General features: G+C 37.3%; 1 protein-coding gene across 1 annotated transcript in view; it reads left to right on the top strand.

Moving 5' to 3' along the window:
* Positions 1-25519, top strand: part of LOC126188363 (centrosomal protein of 290 kDa-like) — a 188143-nt gene that overhangs the window by 46484 nt on the left and 116140 nt on the right. Inside the window, exons 11-14 of the mRNA XM_049929965.1 lie at positions 454-595; positions 5579-5708; positions 18048-18233; positions 24616-24781. Coding sequence (XP_049785922.1) covers positions 454-595; positions 5579-5708; positions 18048-18233; positions 24616-24781 — 624 coding nt within the window. The remainder of the gene's footprint in view (positions 1-453; positions 596-5578; positions 5709-18047; positions 18234-24615; positions 24782-25519) is intronic.

Raw genomic sequence — 25519 nt, forward strand, 5'->3', positions numbered from 1 at the left:
GGGAAGAAGACTTTTCGCAAAATACTATTGAGAAAATTTAGAAAACTGCCATATGTTGCAGACTGCAGAATGATCCTACTGTCAACAATATACATATCACGTAAGGACTGATAAGATAAGGAAAATCATGGCATGTACAGAAGAATATAGATAGTCATTTTACCCACACTCCATCTGCATATGGAACAGTAAAGGTAGTGGCTAGCAGTGGTACAAGATACTCTCTGCCATGCACCATATGGTGGCTTGCAGACTATGTATGTAGCATTATTTTGTTATTTTGATGTCCTAGTTTGGTTTAATTAGTCATGTATTACTCGTACATTCGTGTTTTGGGTTTGTTAATGTCATACACACTATAAGAATTCTTGATATTTGTCCTTGTCACTAACCACATCTAGAAATAGGTAAGAATAATATTTAAATTACATATTTTTGTTGTATGTACTGCAGGGAGAAGCTTAATATGTCTGCTACAGATACAGTTGACACTACTGCTGTAGTTGCAGCACGGAATAGTGAACGTTTGACTGTGCAGCAGCTGCAAGTTCAGTTGGACAACCTTGAAGAACTGAAGATTGAGCTTCAGGCTGAGGTAACAAATGTGTGTTGCAATATTTTATTGAGCTAGTGATACAGGCTTGCACCTTCAATTACTGTTTTTAGAATGCCCTTATACTTGTTACTTAATATTAAATGTTCCAAATATTGTCTTACATCATTGGATAAAATTCTACCTTCATTCTCCTGGGTATTATTCCATCATCCAACTGTTGTATCCAGTATCCTAATTCCATCTCAGTGGACCATTTAGGTGCAAGGTGTACACTATACACACACCCAAAACCCGCAACAGCAGTCCACTTGCTATCATTTCGTATCAAATGAAAATCTGAGCTGTGCGTGAAAGCAGCCAGGTATATTCCATTTTGAATACAACTAAGCATCTATCTGTCCACAGAATTGCTACTGCTAAACTGTGGCTAAATGTGAACTGAATTACTCAGTTGCTAAACACTCTTCACATCACTGACATCAAAAGCTGCATCAGTAGCCATGGTATCTGAATTATCTCTTTCCTCCTCTCCACCCTTTCACTAGCATCAGCCTTTCTTAAATGAACATGTGGACATCGTGCCTCCAGCACATCCTCTGTTCTTATCATCTGCCTGGTCTAAGTCTTCGTTAGACATCATTCTCAGCTGCCACCATCCATTCCCTTAATTTCATGCTTTTCTGTCTTGTCATATCCAGCTTGTGCTGAAACAGCACTCCCTGCACCACAGCATATATCCATACATATTATAAAAACAGGTGTGTGTGTGTTCCACATCTCCTCCTAAACCGCTGGACCGATTTCAACCAAACTTGGCACACACATACCTTACTGTCAAGCGATGATCCCTGTGGGTGTAAGAACCACCTACCTGTTAAAGGGGTGGGGGTGGGTATGAAAAAGAAGTACAGCTCGTGATGCATGAATTCCGAGACTTTATTCTGCCAGTATTTGAGAATGAGTGCACTTAGTGACTTACAACAAACTTTACTTGTAATTTCATTGGCTATCCATACAAAATGATGAAAGAAAACATATAACACTTACTACTTTTCCACTTTTCCTGTAGAAAAAGTACCGCACGAGGCATGACATAGTAATTTATTACTTCTTTACTACTAACTCCATTCATGACAAATTTTACAGACAAAATTTTGGAAATTTGTGGTAAGCACTATGGGACCAAACTGCTGAGGTCATTGGTCCCTCGGCTTACACACTACTTACTCTAACTTAAACTAACTTACTCTAACTTAAACTAACTTACACTAAGGACAACACACACACGCGTGCCTGAGGGAGGACTCGAACCTCCAGTGGGCGAGCCACATGAACCGTGGCAAGACGCCTTAGACAGACAGTATGCAGATATACCACTGAATGTAATCAAAATTATATCATTGAATGACACACAGTTCAGGAGATATGATGTCATAAACAATGAGATGTGTGAAAAACTGCCACACATGCAGAAAAAATTTATTACTTCTTTGCTAATAACTATATTTGCAATAAATTCTGTAGAGAGTATCCACATATGCTGCTGAATGTACTAGCAATATTATATCAGGTGGTATGACTTCATAAATAGTGAGATGGAAGAAAAACTGCCACATCATGCATGATGTTTAAATTTATTACTTCGTTGCTACTAACTCCGTTTGCAACACATATTGCAGACAATATCCAAATATTCTGCTGAAAGTACCTACAGTATTATATCATTGTATGTCTCATGATTCAGAAGATATGACATCATAAACATTAAACACAAGGCCAGATGCTCCTTTGCCTTACTGGGATTGGTTCAACCTATTCTAGTATACTGATAAATATAAAACTTCCAATAGATTTAATTAGAATAATGAGACATTCAGAATTGAAAGGGTAGACAACAAAGGGATTTTATATCATCAAAACTATTTTCTCCAGTCCTTTTAGGATGTATACAACTATTTTCACTGGAAAAATGAAGGAATATGTACTGATGGAACATAATTGAACCACCTTGTTTTGAGGATGACAATGGGCTGTTTTCTATCACTGCAGAGGAACAAAAGGAACAGAAAGAGCAACTTAATAGAGCATGTCTGGAATTGGAATTGCAAATGAATTAAAATGCCACTAAAATAATACACAATTAATGAATTGAAAAGAAAATAGCAGAAATTAATGATGAAATCTTAGAAACAGTTTTTGCATTTGGGGCATCAGATGTCAATGATTAGGCAGACAACAAAATAAATAAAAATAAATAAATAAAATAAATTCTAGAATGAATTTTCACTCTGCAGTGGAGTGAATGCTGATTTGAAAGTTCCTGGAAAATTAAAACTACAGTATGTGCTGAGCTAAGGCTCAAACATGGGACCTTTTGTCTTTTGAGGGCAAGTGCTCTACCAGCTGATCTACCCAGACATATCTCACAATCCAATGTCACAGCTTTACTTTCACCAGTACCTCATCTCCTATCTTCCAATTTTCTGTGAAGCATAGAAGATAGGAGATTAGCTATTGAATGAAGTTAAGGTGGGTGGCTCGTAAGTGGTACTTAAATTGCTCCTTTGGTAGAGCACTTGCCCACAAAAGACAAAGGTCCCAGGTTCAAGTTCTTGTCGGCACACAATTTTAATCTGCCAGGAAATTTCAGAGTAAAAATTGTCTGGAGGTGGGGGGGTTGGTAAGCTAATAAAGTGTTTAAAATGAAGTTTCTGATATGTCTGAAAACATAACTGTACAAAGAGTGTGTGTTTTCCAGCTCTGGCTTCATCTTTACAATCAGTTTGTGTTTTCCAGTTTTGACTTATGACAATGAGACATGGACATTTAATGCAAAAATTGTTATAAAAATTGAGGGTGGCTGTTTGAGCAGTGGAAAGATGCATGTTGGAAATTACTAGATGAGAAAGAAAAACAATAAAATTTATCAGTGAAGTGACTGGAGCATAATACATGATTATGCTTGTAGTAAAAATAACATAGTGGTGAACAGGACATTTAGCCACAAAATTGGATGGCAAATGGACCAAGGCATTTAAAGTGACAAGAAAAGACTGAGACAACAATCTGATGGAAAATTTGTCAACAAGATTAGAAAACAAATAGAAGCAATGTGGATGCACACAACTGAAGATTGTAATACTTCAAAATGTGTAGAGAAAGCATTTGTACAGTAGTTAGGCACCAAATGGCTGACACTGATGATTTTTTGTAATGATAACTTAAACTAAGTAGGTACAACAAATCATGTTACACACATTCTTTCTCATGCAAAACAGAAAGGGAAATTACTTTCTTAATTATACTCATGAATCCTCTATTTATCATTTCTTATTTTCCATACTAAAATTGATTCCTTCCTCAACAAACGTGAATCTAAAATATGAACACTCATTAAAATGTCTTTTTTGTACATGAAATGAATTCTCAATAACAAAATTAAAAGTAGCAAATACAGGGTGGTGCACGAAATGTGCTACCATTTTGTTTTTGAATATAAACTTTATTGTCAATACAATCTGAAAGGAACATATACTACAATGAACAGCCGTCCATGGAGATTTGTTCTAACTCAGCACATGCTCAATATGTCCACCATTTCGTTTCCTAACTTCCTTCAAATGAACACTGAAGTTAGTGATTACCCTATGGCACATGTCTTCCATAATTTCACTGCAAGCTTGAAAAATAAGTCTTCTGAGCTCCATTAAATCACGTGGACGTTTCGGGAAAATTTTTTCCTTTAGGTACCCCCAAAGAAAAAAAGTCACATGGATTGAGGTCTGGACTCTAGGGGGGGAGGGGGGGAGGGGGGGGCAATTTTGTCCGTCATTGAAGCGACCTGGAAACCTGAGTGAAATGAGCCGCATGTCGAAATGCTCATGTAAAAATTCCAGCACAGTGTTTGCAGTATGTGACCTTGCTCCATCTTGCATGAACCACTGTGTGTTGAAGGGCAAGTCAGTAACAAGAAGCTGTGTAATGAAGCTATTGCGAAGCATGCTCAAATAACGCTCACTGTTCACAGTTTCTTCAAAGAAAAAGGGTCCAATAAGTCCGTGACTGGAAATTGCTGCCCATGCTGTAATCCTCGGAGCATAATGTTGTCGTTCATGAATCACTTGTGGGTTTTCAGTGGCCCAAAAGCTTACATTTTTTTGGTAACCACACCATCAAAATGAAAATGCGCCTCATCTGAAAACCAAATGTTGTTGAGAGTTTCTTCCCTATCCTCCGCCCACTGAGCAAACCGTAGTCTCTGCTGTTTGTGTTCTTCAGTGAGCTTCTGTGTACAGGTCACCTTGTATGGGTACATATGGAGGTCACTTTTAAGAATACGTTGAACGGAGCATCTGGATATTCCCAGCTGCACTGCTGCCTTTCTACACGATTTCCCGGGACTTCTCTGTACAGCAACTCGTACCGCCTCAATATTCTCCAGCGAACAAACAGGTTTAGGCCAAGGTTGCTTTGCTTCCAATACTGTTCCTTCCTGTACAAATTTATCGTACAACCTGTGGATGGTCTTCTTGCAAGGGACCCATCGTGTGTTAACTGTTGTCAAAAATGCCTCTGAGTCACAACAAGGCTTTCTGTTTCATGAAAAAGTAACACAATTGCCAATCGTTGCTGTGTCGTCAGTCTTCCATTTACTAGTCTCCTAGCGGCAGTATCGTGAATTAGACGTCATTTCGTAACTCATTTGTTTTTCCAAGCTCTGCTGGTACTGCTGTAGAGATCCCAGTGGGATATATAATGTGCGTCGTAAATTGTGAAAGAAACAATTGGTAACACATTTCGTGCGCCACCCTGTAAATGCATTTATTGAATGCAAACGATTACAAGGTTTACAAATCAGAATCAGCATAAATAAAGATGTGATGTGCTGCCAAGCTTAGTACAATTCCTACCTTGTTTAATATGTGAGCTAATATTTTTTGCTGTATATCATCAGTGTACCCAGTCTCCGTTTTGTGTTTGACAATTAATTTACCACTCTTTTAATTATCTTTCTCTGTACAGAATCATCGACTTACACAGAAACTATCAAAACTATGCCGAAAGTTTGGTTTTGACGCACAGTCACCTCTCCCGGAAGACACTGGAGGCTTGTCTTTATCTTTACCAGAAAAGAGTGACCAGCATTCACCAAGTAAGATTATATTGTTGGATTGCCCTTGCCAATAAAGATTTTATGCTTGTGCATGTCAATTACTATTTTAAATGTTGTATTTTTTATGATATGTTGCATCTTTTGTCTGACGATTATTTAAGTTCTATTATACATCGTCAGTCACATTTCCATGCTTCAGCATGTGTGAAAGATAATTTTAGTGAGCATCTTATGGGAAGTTACCAAATACTTGATGAAATGAACTGTGATATAAATGGTTAACTCAAATAAAAAGCAAAACTGTACTCTTTTTGTGAGAAGGAAGATGTGTAAATGATGCTTTCTTTGTATAATGATTTTCTTGTTTGAAATTATTGTATACTTTTTTAAAAAAATTGGTAGAGATACTAAATTGAGAAAATTTATAGGTTTTGTTAACAGGACTTAGACTCCACTATCCTTGTCTTCTCAAAGCTGGTGTTGATTTCCAAACAATTTCAAGCAATTCATTGTGAAACTCCAAAGTTCATAATGTTTCATAATGGATGGTATGTAAACCAAAGTTCTGTAGCATAACTGTTAAAACAATGAACTGGTAATTAGAAGTAGTAGGAAGAATTTGTCTCTTCACCTTGTCATTCAGCTTTATATTTTCTTCAGATTCCTTAGCAAAATGCTGGTAGGGTTCTTTCTTCTTTCAACAAACCAGTTGCTAGTTGTTTTTCCCACCATACTTCAACAATGGAAGCACTGTCCCGGATGTCAATGTTAATGAGATATTAAGCTCTGACTTTTCTTCCATCAAAATATTGACATAAAAACTGAAAATGTACACATGTGTGCCAAGAGGCAGGCCTACTTAACCACCCACTGAAACAGAAATGGCACGAGCATGTTTACATAACTACAAATGGAATTCTATGTTACAAGATGAGATGTTATCATTTGATACTGCTATGAAGCCAAGCTATGTATGGGGTTTTAACAGTTAATTTCATCTTTATTATATAGCAAATAAGTGTCTTAGTGCCTGTTCCAGTTTATATTACAGAAGTTTCATAGTTCCAGTCAAATTCTTCATTAAAAGTGTAAACTTTGAAAGAAGTAAAGTCATGCTCAGGTGTAAATTTGTTTATGATAAACACTGGATAAACTTTATCTCAATTTTTTTTGTGTTTCAGTTTCATTTAGAAGTTGAAGTATTGGAGTAATTAGTGTTTCTCTAAAGGAGTTAATAAAGGTTTGATTTCATTTGAATTTGTATAAGATTATTTAATGCTACAAGTCACCACCAGTAGGCCTAATTTTTTTTATGTGTATCAGTGAATATAAATCAAGTAAACCATTGTAAATAGTATGCCCATAGATTAAAAGTGTGCATGCTGCTGCAGGTTAGTTAATAGCTTGACATTGGTGTGTGGGTACTGAGAATTGTGGTTTCGGTAGTGCAACTGTTATGGAAGAGAAGAAGGGATTATTAGTGAGGCTTTCCTTTGAATATGTAGGCTGTGTGTAAAAGACAGGAGATTTCAGAACAAGTGGCAGAGATTTGAGCCTTCCAGATAGAGACTAAAGACATGAAAACTGAATTAGAGAAGTTCATTGATGGGTGGAGGGCAGAAGGGAAGTCGGGGAAGATAAAAGGAAAGAGGTGAAAAGGGTATAGTTTGGATGGAGCACTTTCAGCTGTAGAAGAAAGTAGGTTGCAGCAGGTCATTAATAAGAATTTAAGAGATAAGTCAGAAACTGAGGTGAATAGAAAAAGAAAGGTCTTTCTGCTAGGTAGCAGTCATTGTGTAGGTCAAAACAGCTGTAGGAAAAAACTAGGATAATGTCACAAGCATTGCTAAAACTAGAGCTAGCCTTGGCCAGGTAATAGAGGATATTGAGGCACTGGCTAGAGACTTGAGTACCCAGGATGAAGAGTTGATAGATGGAAAAGCAGGCAACATCCTTGCCAAGAATAGAGAATATAGTTTTGGGAATGGCTTGGATAAGTTAGCTGCAGTAACCTCATACACAAATACAAGATTTGTTGAGGCCCTGCAGTAGTATGATCAATCCAGGATGAACAGACCCATCAGGCAAGTTACCTAGGTACTGACAGATTTGCTGCTGAGTTTCGGTGGCATTCATGAAACTTCTTTGAATATGTGTGCTGTGATGCTTCAAACATTAGAGGACTAAAATTAATGACTCTCTTATTTCTTTACATCGAAACGTAACAACTCACTGATTTTGAGCATGAGCATTCGCACCTGCTCACACTTTTGTTCACAAGGAGAGCAGTTGTGATGTGGAGGGGAGTGAAGGAAATGCACGCACATCATGTGGTCGCAACATCGTGGGACCAGTGCTAACTGTGAAATATGGGAGGCTCCATTTTGACAGGAGTGCAATTTAATAGCAGCAATGGCAAGTTGTCATTGTGTAATTCCAACCTCTTCACACTTCAATCCACAGCATTGGGAATTTCATCATTTAACACAAAAAGGTGAGTGTGCAAAATCTTCAGTGTATCGTAAGACACTGAATACTTTCAGGAAGTTCGGTTTACAAAGGCACTACATGTCTTGCCACATTAAAGAATAATGAAACAGAATATGTAAATGACCTGAGAATGTACAAGAGGTCTTAAAACTTAAAATGAAGCTGTCTAAATAGGATGAAGAAAGAGGAAAATCAAGTAGTATGCTGTGCAGATGAGCCACAAAATTGCATTCTGTTTATCAAAGTCCTTGCTCCCTTTCATGGATGGTGATTTGATAAAGAATACTTGGTGGTTGTAAATGAACATTTGTCCATTTCAGGAAGAAAAACATCATGTGGTGTCATAATCAAATATGACTTATGGACTATGGCAGACTATGTTCAGAAACAGCTTTGAGGATTTTGTTGTTAAGGAAAACAGCCAAATAATAAAATGTAATTGTCCGATAGCCAACAAATTTTAATAATCACTTCCTTGAGTAGCTGTGTAGATTGCCTTGGACAGTTCAAAGGATAAATCAATGGAACTCATTCAAGAAGTAATGCCACCCACATACAGGCAAATCTCTGTTACTCCTTGCCCTGCCAAAAACAAAATTAAAAATGTAATTAACTCCCTAAAACCAAAATTCCTCATGGAGTTGACAATATTGATTACTAAAATCCTATTCTTCACGTATGTGCAACATAGTCAGTCACAATGTGTGAATGAATGAATAATCACATCCATGAAGTAGCTCAGAAGACTGACTCATACATCAGTAGAATAGATCCAAGAAGCAATTTTACCTATATGCTGGCAAATCACAGTTACTATGTGCTCTGTCAAAAACAAAATGAAGAATTAATTAACTCCCTCAAGGTGAAATTACTTATGGAATTGACAACGTTGTGAGTAAATGATTAACATCCTATTCCTTGCATACGTGCATTTTTTTCAATCAAATGTGTGAATGGATGAATGAAACACTATCAAGGGGAATATTTCCAGACAGATTAAAATGTGCTATTGTCAGACCCCTATACAAGGAAGGTAGTGAGACAGATATTAGTAATTGCTGACGTATGCTCACTAGCTATCCTTTTCTTGAGTGTACCGGAAAAGGTTGTGTATGTGAGGATACTAGGTCTCATTTTGGATTTCAAAAGGGATCTCTTCACAGAACATGCTATTTTTGAATTAAGGAATCTAATTATGCAGAACTTAAATAGCAGAATATTTCCAACTGGTACTTTATGTGACTTTTCAAAAGCATTTGATTGTAAATTTACAGTAATGTCCTAGGAAAGCTCAACTATTATAGTATCTTAGATCTGGTTTTCATCTTAGCTAAATAAAAGGGTGCATAGTGTCAAATTAAGACACAATCAAACAGAATTTTGAGAATGGGGAATAATTGCTACAAGTGTACCACAGGAATCAATATTGGGTCTCTTCTTGTTGTTATTATATGAAAATGTTTTGCCATAGTAATCCAAGAAGAAGAAAGAGTTTTCCTTGCTGATAATGTAAGTATTAATATGAAGTCTAATGGAGAAATTTCAACATTTGAAAATAGAATTTTCTTGAAAATTAATATTTATTTGAAAATGGACTCTTGGGAAATTTGGATAAAACACAATAAATACAATTTTGTACTGCAAAGACATTGTCATGGCATTATAAATATTGCATAAAGGTGACTTAACAAATAAAACTGAATATTCCAATATGTTAAATGTTTGTAAGAACCTAAACAGCAAATCACATGTTACACATCTTCTTCAGCTCTGAAACTTCCGCATTTTAAATAATACCAGATTTTGGAAAAGCAAATGTTGAAAAGTTGACTTAATTTTCATATTTTCATTCATTAATGTCTTAAGGCATCATATTGTAGAGTAACTCATCATCGAGGAAAAAAAATACTTGTTACATAGAAGCATGTAATAAGGATAATGTGTGGTAACCACTCTTGAGGACAGCTCAGGAAACTGTTGGGCATACTGATAACACCCTCACAGTACATTTACTCCTTTATAAAGCTTCAGCCAGTAGCAGTTCTAAAACAATCGTAAGTGTCTTAACTATAATAATGAAAAGAGAAATGGCTGAACTACCCTTCACTCAGCCTTAGTGGCACTGAAAGAAGTGAGAGTTTCAGCCATAATAATCTTCAGTTATCTATCCAGTAAAGTAACAAGTTTATTAAATACTAAAATTAACACCAAATGCAAACTGAAATCATATGTGCTTGACAATTCCATAGAAGAGCTCACCCCCGAAACAGGTGTGTCATTCGCATCTTGGAATATGAATGACCTGGCATTCTTTTTTAAATTTCCCCAACATATCCCTCTCATCCTCCCTAGGAAGCAACTAATAGTTCCAAAATGTAGGATGGTGCCATGTATTTTTGTATGTGCCTATTTGCACTCAGGTGTTTTACCTCCTGAAAGTACTGGCCAGCAATTGTGTCTCGTAATTTTATAATTCATGACACTGTTGTCATCCTAAACCAAAAAGTAGTGCTTCTAGTATACATATGAGTTCATTAGTCATGATGCTTGCCACTGTTGAAGACTGGAATAAACCAATCTTTTGCAAAGCATGAAATGTATGACTAACTTCCAAACAAGGCAGTAGATTTGGAGCTATCAGTGTATGTAACTAATTGCTTTAGGATACTATTTTGGAAAACATGCCAACATTTTATTATTGAAGTGGATGTCATACTTGAAAAGAATGTCTTTTATTATCATTACTGGGAATAATTACAATTGATTTGGTATTATTAAAACTATTTAGTTGAGGTAGCATGGGATCATCCTGGATATTCCTTGCATGCCTTGAGTATCCGTGTACTAAGGGGAGAACAATCATATTCTGCATCTATATCTATAGACATACTCCACAAGCCACAATATGGAGCATCGTGGAGTGTCCCTTGTATCATTGCTAGCTATGCCCTGTCCCATTCCACTTGCAAATGTAGTGTGAGAAAAATGACTGTCTATATTCTTCTGTATGAGCCCTGCTATCTCTTATCCTGTCTTTGCAGTCCTTACAAAGGATACATGCTAGTGGCGGTAGGATCATTTTGCACTGTATTGCAGAAGCCTGTTCTGTAAACATTCTTGATAGTGTTTTGTGAAAAGAATTCCTATTTACGTTCATGGAGCATTTCCGTAATATTCACATGTTGATTGAACCTTCCGGTAACAAATCTAGCTGCAAACTTCTGAATTACTTCAATAATTTATTTTGAACCTTTGAGCAATAGTGTTTTCTGCCTGAAACCACCATTTTATTAATTTTGTTTTGAAGTATCAGTGCCTTTAGTGTGAAATCACCAATGCTATTGCAAGACAAGGACATCTGGAGACAAACTGAGGTACTTCTTTGAATGTTGTGCATTGTAGCATTTACTTATAATGTTCAAAGCAACATTTGGCTTCAAGATGTGCTATGCGATTGTAGAAGATTGCGGCACACAGTTCTTTTTATAGTGGCTGTATTGAGATCATGACTTTTTAAGTGGTTTGAAATAAAGCCAGTGGGGCAGTTCTAGTTTTCATACAAAACTTATTATATTTTACACCTATTTCTGCCTGTTATTTAGGACTATAATTTCTTCTAGTCATTATGAGTTCGTGGAAATTTTTAGATGTGAGTTTGTATCTCAGAAAATTGAGAATTTGCATTCAAATATATCGTATGAAATGAGAGGTGGTTGAAAACTGTGTGCTCTAGCGATTCCATCATGAAACTACCTCCTTATAACAACTAAACATTTACTTTTTCCCAATATCTTCTTGTATTTGTTAGTTACTATGATAGTAAAGGTTATTTCTGTGAAAAGTTTAAATTAGATTCTAAAGTGAAGCTGCCTCCTTGAAACATTTGAGTGTTTACTTTTTGCCAGTTTCAACTTGTATGCATTGCTTATTATGATAATAAATGTTAATTTAGTGAAAAAAATAAAATTGTATATTTTTTCACACTGTTTTGACTCAAGGAGTTAATCTGACCCGGTGAGAATTGCAAAGAAGGAGTAGTACTTAAGAATGGTTCGTGCAAGTATTCTGTATGTGGTATCTGTTATAGATGATGTACACTTGTCTCAAAAAAAAAAAAAAAAAAAAAAAAACAAAGTCCACCAACTGCCTTCCCTACAACAGACTTTACATACTTGTTCCTTTTCATACTCTTAGGTAGTTAATTGATGTGACTGTGTCAAGCAGTACACCACTAATACTGTATTTGAACATTCCGGTATTGTTTTTACTTCTCATCTGCGTTAACATTTAGAACAAGATGCCATTTATCATACCAAATATAAATTCTATCCAGCTTATCCTGTATCCTCCTAATTAACTTGGAGACAATACTTTTCTGTACACATTAGTGTTATCAGTACTGAAGTCTAGCAACAGTAAGTAACTTCACTTAAAACTTCCGGGCTGATCGGCCACGGCCGATGTATACAACTCACCCCTGATGTTTCATCTCTGACTGCAGGAAACATCCTCTGAGGATGTCTCCCGCAGTAGGAAACTAAACATCAGGGGAGAGTTTTATACAATGACCATGGCCTATCAGTCCAAAAGTTTTAAGTGAAGACAACACTGGCCGTGAAAGCCTACATTGTATGAGCAGTAACTGAGTTGGTCAAACAGTGCACTACTGTTACTTTGTAGGGTTTCAGATTGATTTTGTGCACGAACCTGTAAGTGGATGTTACTGACGCAACAGTCTGAAATTCTAAATGGAACAATGATTTTCTTGGGCACTTTTTCAAGGTTATACAAGTTTATTATTGGTTGAAACACTTGGATTTATAGCTCTTTTCTTGATAAACATTCTCTTGATATTTCCTTACTAATCTCTGAGTCCTCAAATCATATAGATTGTATATCCTTGGGAATTTTCATATGAAAGTAAGATGGCAATGCACATATGACTCTGTTGTATAGTTCAACACAAGAAACACTTATTGACATTTGCCTATACTATTCTGGAAATGATTGTCATTCAAGGGTTTCTTCATCTGAGGGAAGAGGAAGGAGTCACTGGATGCCATGTCAGCGTCAAGTAGAAGCAGCCTGTGCCCTGTGCAAAATGAGATGGTGTATTGTCATGGAGTAAATATACCCACTCAATGGTTTCCTGCAACACTTCATCTTGACATTCACCCATAACCTCGTCAGCAGATTTCAATAGTATGCTATTGTGATGGTTTTTCCATTATGAGCATAATCTGTTAGCACTGCACCACAGCAGTCCCAAAAAACACTCAGCATATTTTTCAAGATATAATATATTGAATGGATAAAAAATCTACTCACCGAAGTGGTGGCAGGAGAAAACACATTAAAATACATTGAAATATGCAAGTTTTCAAAGACAGTGGTACCTTCTGTTGTATAGCTAGAGAAGGCTGAAATGCACACGTTAAAATCAACCAGGCTGGCGTGAGGTCTGAAACAGGATACGTAATGAATGCTATAAAGAAAAGTACGTAGCTTCTGGAATACTTAACTTTAATCCACATTTGTAGAACATTGCTCTTGATGGTACAATAATAGACTCTCAATATAAATGGAATACGGCGCCTTGCTAGGTCGTAGCAATTGTAGCTGAAGGCTATGCTAACTATCGTCTCGGCAAATGAGAGCGTAATTCTCAGTGAACCATGGCTAGCAACGTCGGCTGTACAACTGGGGCGAGTGCTAGAACGTCTCTCTAGACCTGCCGTGTGGTGGCGCTTGGTCTGCAATTACTGACAGTGGCGACACGCGGGTCTGCCGTATACTAGCGGACCGCGGCCGATTTAAAAGCTACCACCTAGCAAGTGTGGTGTCTGGCGGTGACACCACACCTTCCTCTGGCAGAAAAGTTTGAGGGAAAGAAAGAGCGATGAAGGAAAAGGCCTCACAAAATTTAGGAAACGGGACAGTTACAGAAAAGTCACTCAGAACCCTGGGTCAGGGGAGACATACCAAACGGGTTGAGCAGGAAAGACTGATCGTTGGTGCCTATTACCTCTCTTTACTTCTCATTCCATCTGGTAAGTCTCCTCTGACCCAGGATTCTTGGTGACTTCCTTATAACTCTCCCATTTTCTAAACCTCGCTAGTCCTTTTCCTTCATGCCTCTTCCTTTCAACTCAGTGCTTTTGCAAGAAGCATGTATATACAAAAAAGTTTTCCTTCACAAATGTTACTTACATATTTCCATAGCTTTTGAATATGTTTCATACTATTACTGCTTGGTGAGTAGATTTTTAATGTGTGGAACCCTTGTTTTACATTTTCGTGCAGTCCAAACATAAAAAAAAAAAAAAAAAATAAAAAAAAAAATAATAATAATAAAAAAAAACAACTTAAAATTGAGGCAAATACAGAATCTAGGAAAACGGTGAAACCCCTAAGGTATGAGCCAAAACGTAAGTATGGCTCATGTATGATTAAAACTCGTAATCCTCACCAGTGTATTATATAAAAGCTGTGTAAGTAAAGGAAATTAAATGTGCAACATAATGTTTTTACAATAATTTGTATAATGAGTTTCATCAGTTCTTAAAAAAATTGCTGATGTGTAATGACAGATAAAAACCCATAAAAAATTCAAATTGATATCTGGGTATAAGGTAATTGTGCCGATTTCCAACATACTGTGAACACATGTTTTTGAGAAATCTTTCCTTTGTGCACAGCCAGAAAAAAGCAAAAATTGATGGACTTGGTGAATTAAACCAAAAACTGCAAAGTATGGTGAAAGGCATTGGAGAGTGTGTGTTTTCCTTCTGTAGCCAATGGCAGTGCAGTGTACTCTGGTGACTCAACTGCAGTAACCTCTAGTAATGCTTGTAAACTTTTCCCTATTCATTATGCTGAGTAGTCAGAGTGGAGCATTCTACCTGCTGTGATTCCAATGCGTCTCTGTCCCAGCAATCTGTTAAATTTGTAACAATCCCTCTGTCATCACAACATATTAACCACCATTGAGGAGTGCAACAAAGATGAACAAGCCCCTGCACAACTGTTGATTGATCATGTCCTTTTAATTGTGGTGCTGCATGTAGCAAATGGAGTAGCCTAAGTTTGATGCAGCCGATAGAGGCACAATACGTTCTGGATTCTTTTGACAGGCTCTGAGCAGAAGTACTATATCTGAAATTAATGCACAGGTAGTGAAGGGCATACGAGGTATAACTATATAAATTGAACCTAAGTGGAAGCCATGGTCAGTCCATTTGCTATATACTGATAATATCAGCAATATATTGGGGCAAGCTGTCAAGTAAGCTTGCTCTTTATCACTCTATATGCTAGAAGCAACTGCAGTAGTGTGACGTCACCATGCTCTACAGCATTTGCTACAGTTGGAAAACAAACATCTGAGATGTTGCAATCTGGTAGTTTTCATTGTTTTCACAGTTTCAGTTTATTTCACCATGTAGGGTACAAATTTTTGCTATTTTCAAGGTGAGATTAAAATGAAAGAACCCTCAAAACAATGTGTTTTAAGGTATAGTTTGTGGCAGCAGGGTGTTGAGAAATGGCTCAATTACCTCGTACATCATTACAGAAAGTGATAGTCCTTCCAGTTACGTACCGTATAATATTACTAAATGCAAAAACCATTTTTTTCCCTAATACATCCATTATATGCTGTAAAATTTTGAAATTTCTGTCTTGTTTGTTTATGGATTTGCGATTTGCTTATGTCAGTTGACACTATGAGTGTTGATAAAATTGCTGCCTAGGAAGAGAAGAATGAAATTCTTGCACCAGCTTCGATTTATAGCTTCTTTGCCTGTTTATACTTTATAACCCAGTGCTTTAGGAATTTTGAATGTTTCATAGGCTAATGTCTATACACTTAATACGTGTGTTAGTGTGGTGTGGTTGCTGCAGTTGCTGTTGGGTGACGTAACTAGTCGCCACCCAATAAGAGCTCACTAGCCAGAAATAGCTGTTTCCTTGATTCTGACCAAACGTACTCTTGGAGTCTCAGCATTGGATTTTAAAAGGTTGATGATCAGTCTTGTTACTGAATACATTACATCAAAAATACATGCAAAAAGATGAGAGTGAGTTATTAGTGACACAACAAAAGGTGTTGGCTGGGCCACTTCGTCACATATTGGCTCAGTCCAGAATTCTTGGCATTGACTGCCTGCTTTTCCGTTGCTGCCACAATCTACCAGTAGTCGTATTGTAATAGCACAGTGAAACTAAACATAGCAAGTTGTGTTGGCAATGGCGATCGTTGATTGCATCAGCATTTCCTCTCTCACTTCTTCCCTCTCTGCAATGGCATAAAATATTCCCTTAATTTCACCACCACCCATGGTGCGAACCCTTTGTTTTTGTGCCATTTTAACTCGTTCAGTCACATGGGATGGAGTTCCATGTCTGTTGCAGTTGGTTGGTCAATACAGGATTTGTCGATGATGCTGAATTTGTCGCCCAGTGATGTCCCGTATGTGCTTGACTACAGACAGATCTGCTGATCGAGCAGGCCAAGGCAACATGTTGACACCTGTAGAGCATATTGGGCTACAATAGCACTATGTGGGCGAACATTATCGTGTTGGAAAACACCTCCTAGAATTATGTTTGTGAATGACACCACAGCAGGTCAAATCGCCTGAAAATTGTACAAATGTGCAATCAGGGTTCATGGGATAACCACGAGAGTGCTCCTGCTGTGATACGAAATAGCACCCCAGACCATAACTCCAGGTGTGTGTCCAGTGTATCTAGCACACAGTCAGGTATGGTCTTTCCTCTCAATAGTGCCATGTGGCTATCCACAATCCAATCTTCCTGCAACTGTACATTCTCATGACCACCACTGCCAGCAGTCATTTACAGTGGATACTTTTCTGCCAAGTCTTTCCACAATATCGGTGAAGGAACAAGTAGCTTCACATAGCCCTATTACACGACTTTGTTCAAACTCAGTGAAGTGCTGATAAAGGCGTCTTTGTTGCCTTAAAGGCATTCTTGAGTAACATCAACTCGCCACGCCCAGTGTCAGAGGTAACTAATGCTCACAACCACTACAGCATTCTCATAGTGGCACAGCTAGTGCCACTATTATGCATCCAGCATGAAATTTGATTAGGCATCATCTTTCAGATTTTGAAATGTGCGTACCAAGTTACATTTATGTTGCACAACTCCTTCTTGGTCCTATGACCTTTTTTTTCCATCAGTGTATATCCGACAGTCTACTAATAAATGTCACTATTTATGCTTAATGCCTCCTCTGTGTGGTGAGTAGCAATCTATCCAATTCATGTTGTTATTCCATCCCAGATTTTACGCATTTTGATAGCTCTAAGTAAGACATATGTAAGAATTAAAAATGCTGTTTTCACTGTTTGTGAACTAAAGCAGGAAGAGAACAGAGATTCATTTAGAATACTAATGTCTGGGAGAGGCCTGAATATCTGTAGTTGTGATGGCCAGATTCAATAATTTGTTCATCTGGAGTACCTAAAAAACAAGGACAAGTCTATACATATAAAAGTTCAAAAGCCCCATCATCAGGGTTTCCAATTTTCACTTGAGAGGATTTCATTATGCCGTGGTGAAGCAGTCACATCAAGATATTACAAGACTTGGCTTTCCCAATAGTCCATGGTGAAAATCCTGTATGTCATTTCTCCCCATTAAATACACTTTGTTCAACAAATTGATGCATGAAAACAATGGAATTTTATTTTATTGATGATAAGTTCATGGTGCAGTTTTGTAGTATTAAAATGCAATAATGAAATTTGAAGTGAGGTTAGATAATGTTGGAACAGAATGTCTTGTGGAACTGTAAAAGTACTGTGATGTGTACTGTTATTGACCATAACCCTATGAAATTTAAACTTTTTTTCCTAGGGAAACGGAGGTTGAGTTACAAGAGCACCCAAGATCACAAAGACATGCTGTGGGAACAGATTAATGTAGCAGCATCACAGGAAGAAGCAAATTTAATACAGGAGAAGTTGCAGGCTATGACAGAAGAAAATGAAGCATTAAGAAAGGGAATGCATGAGATTCTGGACAGTATTCAAAAGCAAGATGGTAATTATGGTTTGTTTGTGCTTAGTTGTGACAATGTAATGTCAGAAATTTTAGATTCACTTGCAACAAGCTATCATTAGACATTCGTATCATATGTCACTAATTATTTACATCATTTGGACATCACATCACATCTTATAATCCTCATACCCTGATTCTTAGTTATTGCTCATCTTGGAAGGAGAACTACCAATTAATGGCTTCAAAATATTATTATTTGTTGGTTCCTAAAAACACACTTTATTGACAAGGTAGATTCTTGAATATAAGAAACACTCTTAAAATTTTGAGAATGCCGTACTTCGAAAATAATCATTGTTGCAAGTATCAGTAGTGCAACAATTAAGTTGAATCAACATTTACGTTTACAGAACTTTGAAAATTTTATAGTGCTTATATGTGAACTAGTTGCTTGAGAAATAACATTTAGTGATTATTTTAGTCACACACCCATGATCTTCCACCATTTTTTAATTACATAAAAATGGAAACAACTTAGAAATGAAAGGTACAGTATACAAAAAATATATTTTGTGTTAATGGATTCCAGAAGACACTTGCTGTCACTTGGTGAATACCGTACTATCTAATCCATGAACAGCAGATTTTGAGAGTGTAGTACAGAGTATAGGTGCGTTGCTCTTTCACTTCGTGACACCTGTTGTTTCTTGCACTGTTACTGTTCTTTGAAATGTTTACTTGTATTATTAAGTTAGATACTCGGCAAGCTCCGCATGATGTAACAGCTCTGTTTCTGCTCTGTAATAATGAGGTTTATCAGATGGAAGTACTACCCACACTTTCAATATGCTTTCATTTGCTCAACAACCACTTAGTTTGTGACCTGGTGATGATTGTGCAAAAAACCATGTACATTACATTGTTGTATAGATATTCAGTAATATTGTACCTAATAAAGATAGTTTTACATTCTGAAATATGAATGGAATAATTAGACAGTAAAGTTCCATCTAAACTTTTCCTAACATTTAGTGCCTAGCACACAATATAGGCTTTCCTGTACTCTATTGTTCAACTGTCTGCCATTAAAATGATTAAAAGTCACTTGTCATTCCTTATTGATACAAAGTGCCAATTTGATGCAGAGTGTAATGGCATTCATATATCCGAATCTTCTTCATTGATAACTTCAACAAAACTGAAGAGAACAAGGAGTAAGAGGAAAATATTTAATCAATAACTTAAGGAGTAGACTGCCACAATCATGCTTGAAAAATATTTGACAGTAACCAAAGATTTGTACCTTCTAATGTCTCTTACTATACCTATCAAAATAATCCAAGAGAAGCAGATAAAAATAGACCTTCATGGGCGATGTCGAATCACAACAGATATGAAGGCAAAAGTTTCCTGAACACTCTCAAATCCAAATACTTCCATGTCCAACAAACAGTCCAGATCTGGCCCCACATTATTTATTTCTCTTGCTGAAAATGAAAGAAACCATCTATATTCATTGGGTTGAATCACAGGAAACCATTGTTGTCTCACTAAGCTTTTAAGAATATTTTCTGTAGGAAGCTTTTCATGGAGCCTTCACTACGTTACTTGAGAGAGTGCACTGATGAACGCTTTTTGGAGGAAAATACCATGAGACATAGATATGGAATTTGCATTTCTTCCATAAAACTTTTGGAGTGGCATGACTATGTATAAGAATATTCCTAATAAATATATAAAGATTAATTGTCTAAATGTGGTATTACAAAGTACTAGTGCAAAGTAAATAAATTAAGGAGTAAAGGTAATAGTAGAGGTGCTGAGACATCAAGAGGCACATAAACTAGACAAAACTTTGCCAGCTTCTGTTAAGAGGTAGAAATTAGAATGTTCATGAACTTTAAATTGATGTTATTAAAATGATTTTCTTTTACTTAAATTCTGCTTGCTATCCATTCCACCTTTATGTTATTGTTGGCACAATTTTAGTCTAAAAGGTATGACATTCCTGCTTGATTCTGTGTTTTATAACTATTAAATGAAATATTACAGCATTTTTCTTCCACATTTTATTAACTTCTTCAATAAATTCTTCTCACAATATGACCAGTCGTCACAAAGTCAAACTTATGACTTCCACAAGCACATATCTGACATAATAACCTTTTTTTATTGCCAAGAACATGAAGTTAAAAATATAAATTTTTTCCAATGGTTTCAGTTTTAACAGAAAAGTTTTTTACTTGAACCTAATTTTCAGTTTACCATTTATAATTGTTTCAACGATCACTATTAATATTAACAGTAATTATTTGATGATGATTGCCAATGTAACCAGTTATATAAATAGTTATTAAATGTGCATGGAAGCCGGCCGGTGTGGCCGTGCGGTTCTAGGCACTTCAGTCTGGAACCGTGTGACCACTACGGTCGCAGGTTCGAATCCTGCCTGGGGCATGGATGTGTGTAATGTCCGTAGGTTAGTTAGGTTTAAGTAGTTCTAAGTTCTAGGCGACTGATGACCTCAGAAGTTAAGTTGTATAGTGTTCAGAGAGAGTGCATGGAAATTTTGAAATCACAACATTAAAGTGGATTGTTGTTTACAAATGCAGTGTATTGTATTTTTCAATAGCAGATGAGAGTGTTTTATTGACAAGTTACATTACAAGTGGTAGAGGTGTGTGTGTGTGTGTGTGTGTGTGTGTGTGTGTGTGTGTGTGACGAGTGTTGTAGGTTTGAGGAATGTGTTGCAAGGGCAGCTCTCATCTGTGTAATTCAGAGAACCAAATTCTGAGCGGAGAGGGAGTTCCAACGATTCAGAGTTGTGATTTGTGAAGAAGCTGAAAATCTTATGTCCACAAATCAGCATGGTTTTAGAAGGTTTTAGAAATGATCATTCGTGTGAAACTTGGTTTGCCCTTTTCTCACAAGATATAATGTGAAATATGGATGAAGGGTGACAGGCAGATTGCATATTTCTCGATTTCTGAAAAGCATTTGACATTGTACCCCTCTGCAGCCTGTTAATGAAGGTTAAGAGCCTACACAATAGGTTGCCAGGTAGGTGAGGGGCACAAAGACTTCTTAGGTGATAGAAGCTAATATGTTGTCCTCAATGGCGAGTATTCATGAGGAACAAGGTTGTCTCCAGGGAAGTGTAATAGGACTGCTGCTACTTTCTACACACATAAATGATCTGCTATTGTTTGCTGATGATGCTGTGGTGTACAGGGAGTTGTCAAAGGTTAGTGACTATATGTTGATATAGAACAACTTAGACAGCTACCTCTAAACGTAGAAATATGCAAGGTAATGTGGATGAGTAGGAAACACAAACCCGTGATGTTCAGATATAGCATTAGTAATATCCTACTTGACACACAGTCATCTCATTCAATTATTTGGGCTTAATGTTGCCAAGTGATATGAAATGAAAGAAAATGTTCGTGCGACCTATTCTTGAGTACTGCTCAAGCATTTGGGATCTGCACCAGGTCGGATTAAAGGAAGACATCAAAGAAATTGACAGGTGTGCTGCTAGATTTGTTAATGTTAGGTTCAGACAACACACAAGTGTTACGGAGATGCTTCAGGAAATCAAATGGGCATCCCTGGAGGGGAAGCAACATTCTTTTTGAGGAACACTACTGAGAAAATTATAGAAGCGGCATTTGAAGCTGTCTACAGAATGATCCTGGTACTGCCAACATACATTTTGCACAAGGACCATCGGGATAAGATATGAGAAATTAGGGTTCATACAGAGGCGTATGGGTAGCCATTTTTCCCTTGCTTTGTCTGCGAGTGGAACAGGAAAGGACTAGTAGTGGTACAGGGTACCTTCTCCCACGCACTGTATGTAACTTTCGGTATGTTCATAGATGTAGATGTAGATTGAAATCAAGCCTGTTATGCTCAACTGTATGTTCTGCCAGTGGGCGATCAACTCTGCTCTTACCCACAGTTTTGTTGTGGACATTCATTTGTGTAGACTGGCTTGTTCCACTTTGAGTGTTTGCTGGTGGGCAGCTTGGTGTCTACTGGTACAGATGGACATGGCAGACAAACAGCTGCCATGTGTGCAGTAAGACAACCTGATCTTAGCATACATGATCATACAGCACATGAGCAAGAGTGCCAAGTGCTTTGGGCATGCACAGAATGCATGCAATTGAGCCTCTTGGTGGCTAGCCAATAATGGCTGTAACTACCCAGAGACAAACTGACAGTCACCCGGTAGCATCTGCACCCTGTGTGCAAGAATTACAGCAGAACTGATATGCGACCTGACTGCTTTCACAGATGGCACTGCATCTGATAGGATAGGACAGGACAAACCTGTGATACTATCTTAAGCCTAAGCTTATGATTTTATGAAGTTAACAGTTTATGAGATGAATGAATTCTCTAACATTAATTGTTGTCATAGTCTACTAAACCCTGTTGTCATTTGCATTAAGAGCTATGTACATGAATTTAGAGGTAGAACTTCTATTACTTGATATATACCGTCATTATGGTTGTTTGTTTTCTGACTTCTAGAAGGAGTGATGTGGAAAATGCAGAAAGGGTTTCAATCAAACATTGCATGCACGCACGCACGCACATGCACACGCACACACACACACACACACACACACACACACACACACACACACACACACACACACACACACACACTCGCGCAAATGCAACTCACCCACACGACTGCAGTCTCAGGCAACTGAAACCACACTGCGAGCAGCAGCACCAGTGCATGATGGGAGTGGTGACTGAGTGTGGCTAAGTAGCAGGCTGGAACAGGGAGGGGGGTGGGGGGATAGTATGATAGGAGTGGCGGACAGCGAAATGCTGTAAGTTAGACTGAAGGCCCTCAGTCTGACCTATAGCACTTTGCTATCCGCCTCTGCCCCCCCCCCCCCTCCCCACTCCAGCCCCATCCTTAACCCAACTCAGTTGCCACTCCCATCATGCACTGGTGCTGCTGCTCGCAATGTGTTTTCAGTTGTCTGAGAAAGGCCTTTCAGTTTTTTGAAACCATGTTGATATGATCAACAGCATGTCTTTGCCAGTTTTCAGTCTTTACAAAATTGTTAGCGAACAGGAAGGCTATATTTATGGCTTGTTGGTTTATGATTAGAATACTACTACAGAATCTGAATTTTCAATAACAGTAAACAAGGCTCAGAGAGAGAGGAAAAGAGGAAATGGACAGTGGAGTAGGAGAAAGGGACATAAAAACGACCAGGAGGGGATGGACAGAGAGAGAGAGGACAGGAGGAGTTGGCGATTTGGGGGGGTGGGGGGTGGAGAAGATGGGTAGAGAAAGAGGAGGAGGGGTAGAGAGAAGGAGGGGGGGAGAAGATGGACAGAGAGAAGGGGAAGGAGGAGGTGTTAGAAAAAGGAAGGGTGAGGGGGCGATTGACAGAGACAGGAGAGAGAAGGAAATTAGGATATATATCCAATTCCTTTAAATATTAGAAACATTTGATTTCTCTTTTCTTTGTTTTCCATTTAAGCAGCCTGAGCCACATCAAACTGTGCCCAGGTACAGCTAGTATTTTATATGATTCCATTGTCATTGTTTTCATCATTTTTACTCCATTCTCTTTCATATAGTTTTAAATGCCAGATTGATTTAAAGACTGGGATTATTTTGTCACTGTCATTTATTATTTTGATGAAACTTGTGCCCAGTTTGGTGATGTGCATGCATTATTGATATTGCTTTGTTGCTTTTTCAGTCTAATGAATCTCCGTTGAATTCTACAATTATGAGAAGGAAAGTTGCTACTCACCATAAGCAGAGATGCTGATGAAGGCCTTAGTGGCTGAAAGCTTTAATTGTAAGAATCTTTTTGTTGTGCCTATCTGTGACTCAACATCTCCGCTATATGATGAGTAGCAACTTTCCTTCTCATAATTGTTACATTCCATCCTGGATTTTCCATTGTTTGATTTGTTGACTTTCAAGTTTTTTGTAATTGTTTTTACTTTCCCCTATGACATAGCTAAATATCCGTTCCTTGCTTGGAAACAAATGCAATCACTTGAATACTTACTGTCAGATTAAAACTTGTGGTTTGTTCAAACAATTGTTATTTTGCTTGAGATTCAAACTTTTAAGTTGTGATCAGTGTGGTTGTTAAACTCAGTGAAAAAAGCCATTCAAATTCATCCTATTTAGTTTATTTTGGCTAGCTACGTCCTATCTGCATTTTCTCATCTTGTATGCTATGTGTACAGCTGTATTCTTTTTTTTTTTTTTTTTTTTTTTTTTGCTATTGTTATTTTGCTGATGATTAAGTGCTCATAAATTTAGTTTATGAACATGTCAGTTTTTCTGAAATATACACACAAAAATGTTTCGGTTGCAGTAGGTATATTTCTGAATTATTTTGTGTTATCTTCTGTTTTAAAGGTAGTGGCATAGTTCACTTAGAAGCTCCAGTTCTCGAGAGATTGTTATTTGCATTAGATGCTCGACATGTGGCTGGTTGGTACCATCCAGCTATGAGGTTGCAAGCAGAACTTCATATTTCACAGGGGGTCAGTGCTGAACTGAGAGATCAGCTTCATAAATTGAGGTAGTGTGGATATTTTCTCATACTATTGTTAAGAAATTTTCTCTATTATTCATCTCACAGATACTTCTTGACTTTCTGTTATTTTGGTAATGATATCACAAGCATGATTAGCAGAAAACATATATGTAAAACTATCAAAAAGAAAATTGATAAGTTTTGTTACTTGGAACAAAACTAGTGTGTGACACAAATAGTGAAGAGTAATGTGAATAGCTAAAGAAGATTGCATGATTAAGAACAGTCAGTTGTTGATAAGAATTTGTCAACTTTGAAATCGTCGGAATGAATATTTTACTCTATAACAGTGTTCACTGGAATGAAATTTTCTGGCAAATTAAAGTTTTGTCTCAGAACAATGCTGAAGTCTAGACCCTTGCCTTTCACAAGAAATGCTCTTACCAACTGAGCTATCCAGGTTTGTTGTGCAGAGCAACTCATAGCATTGTCTCTTAATTTATATCAATGTCAAATACAGTTGCTGAGCAGTAGTCAGGAGTTTCCAAAACTCACAAATCTGTAATGGTCTCTCAATAAAAATGCATATGCGTTCCAGTAATTTGAAATAAACCTTCTGGTTGAATCCATCATGAGGGAGGACCCTGATAAATGTGGAATGAGTCAAAATATATTATAAATTATTTATGTAGACCTCACTGACAACTGTCATTAATGGTAGAGAGATTATAAGATGAGTATCAACACAATTAAAATAAGGGCAATGGAATAGAGTTGAATGTG

Source organism: Schistocerca cancellata, chromosome 1, assembly GCF_023864275.1.
Source record: "Schistocerca cancellata isolate TAMUIC-IGC-003103 chromosome 1, iqSchCanc2.1, whole genome shotgun sequence".
Taxonomy (NCBI): Eukaryota; Metazoa; Arthropoda; class Insecta; order Orthoptera; family Acrididae; genus Schistocerca; species Schistocerca cancellata.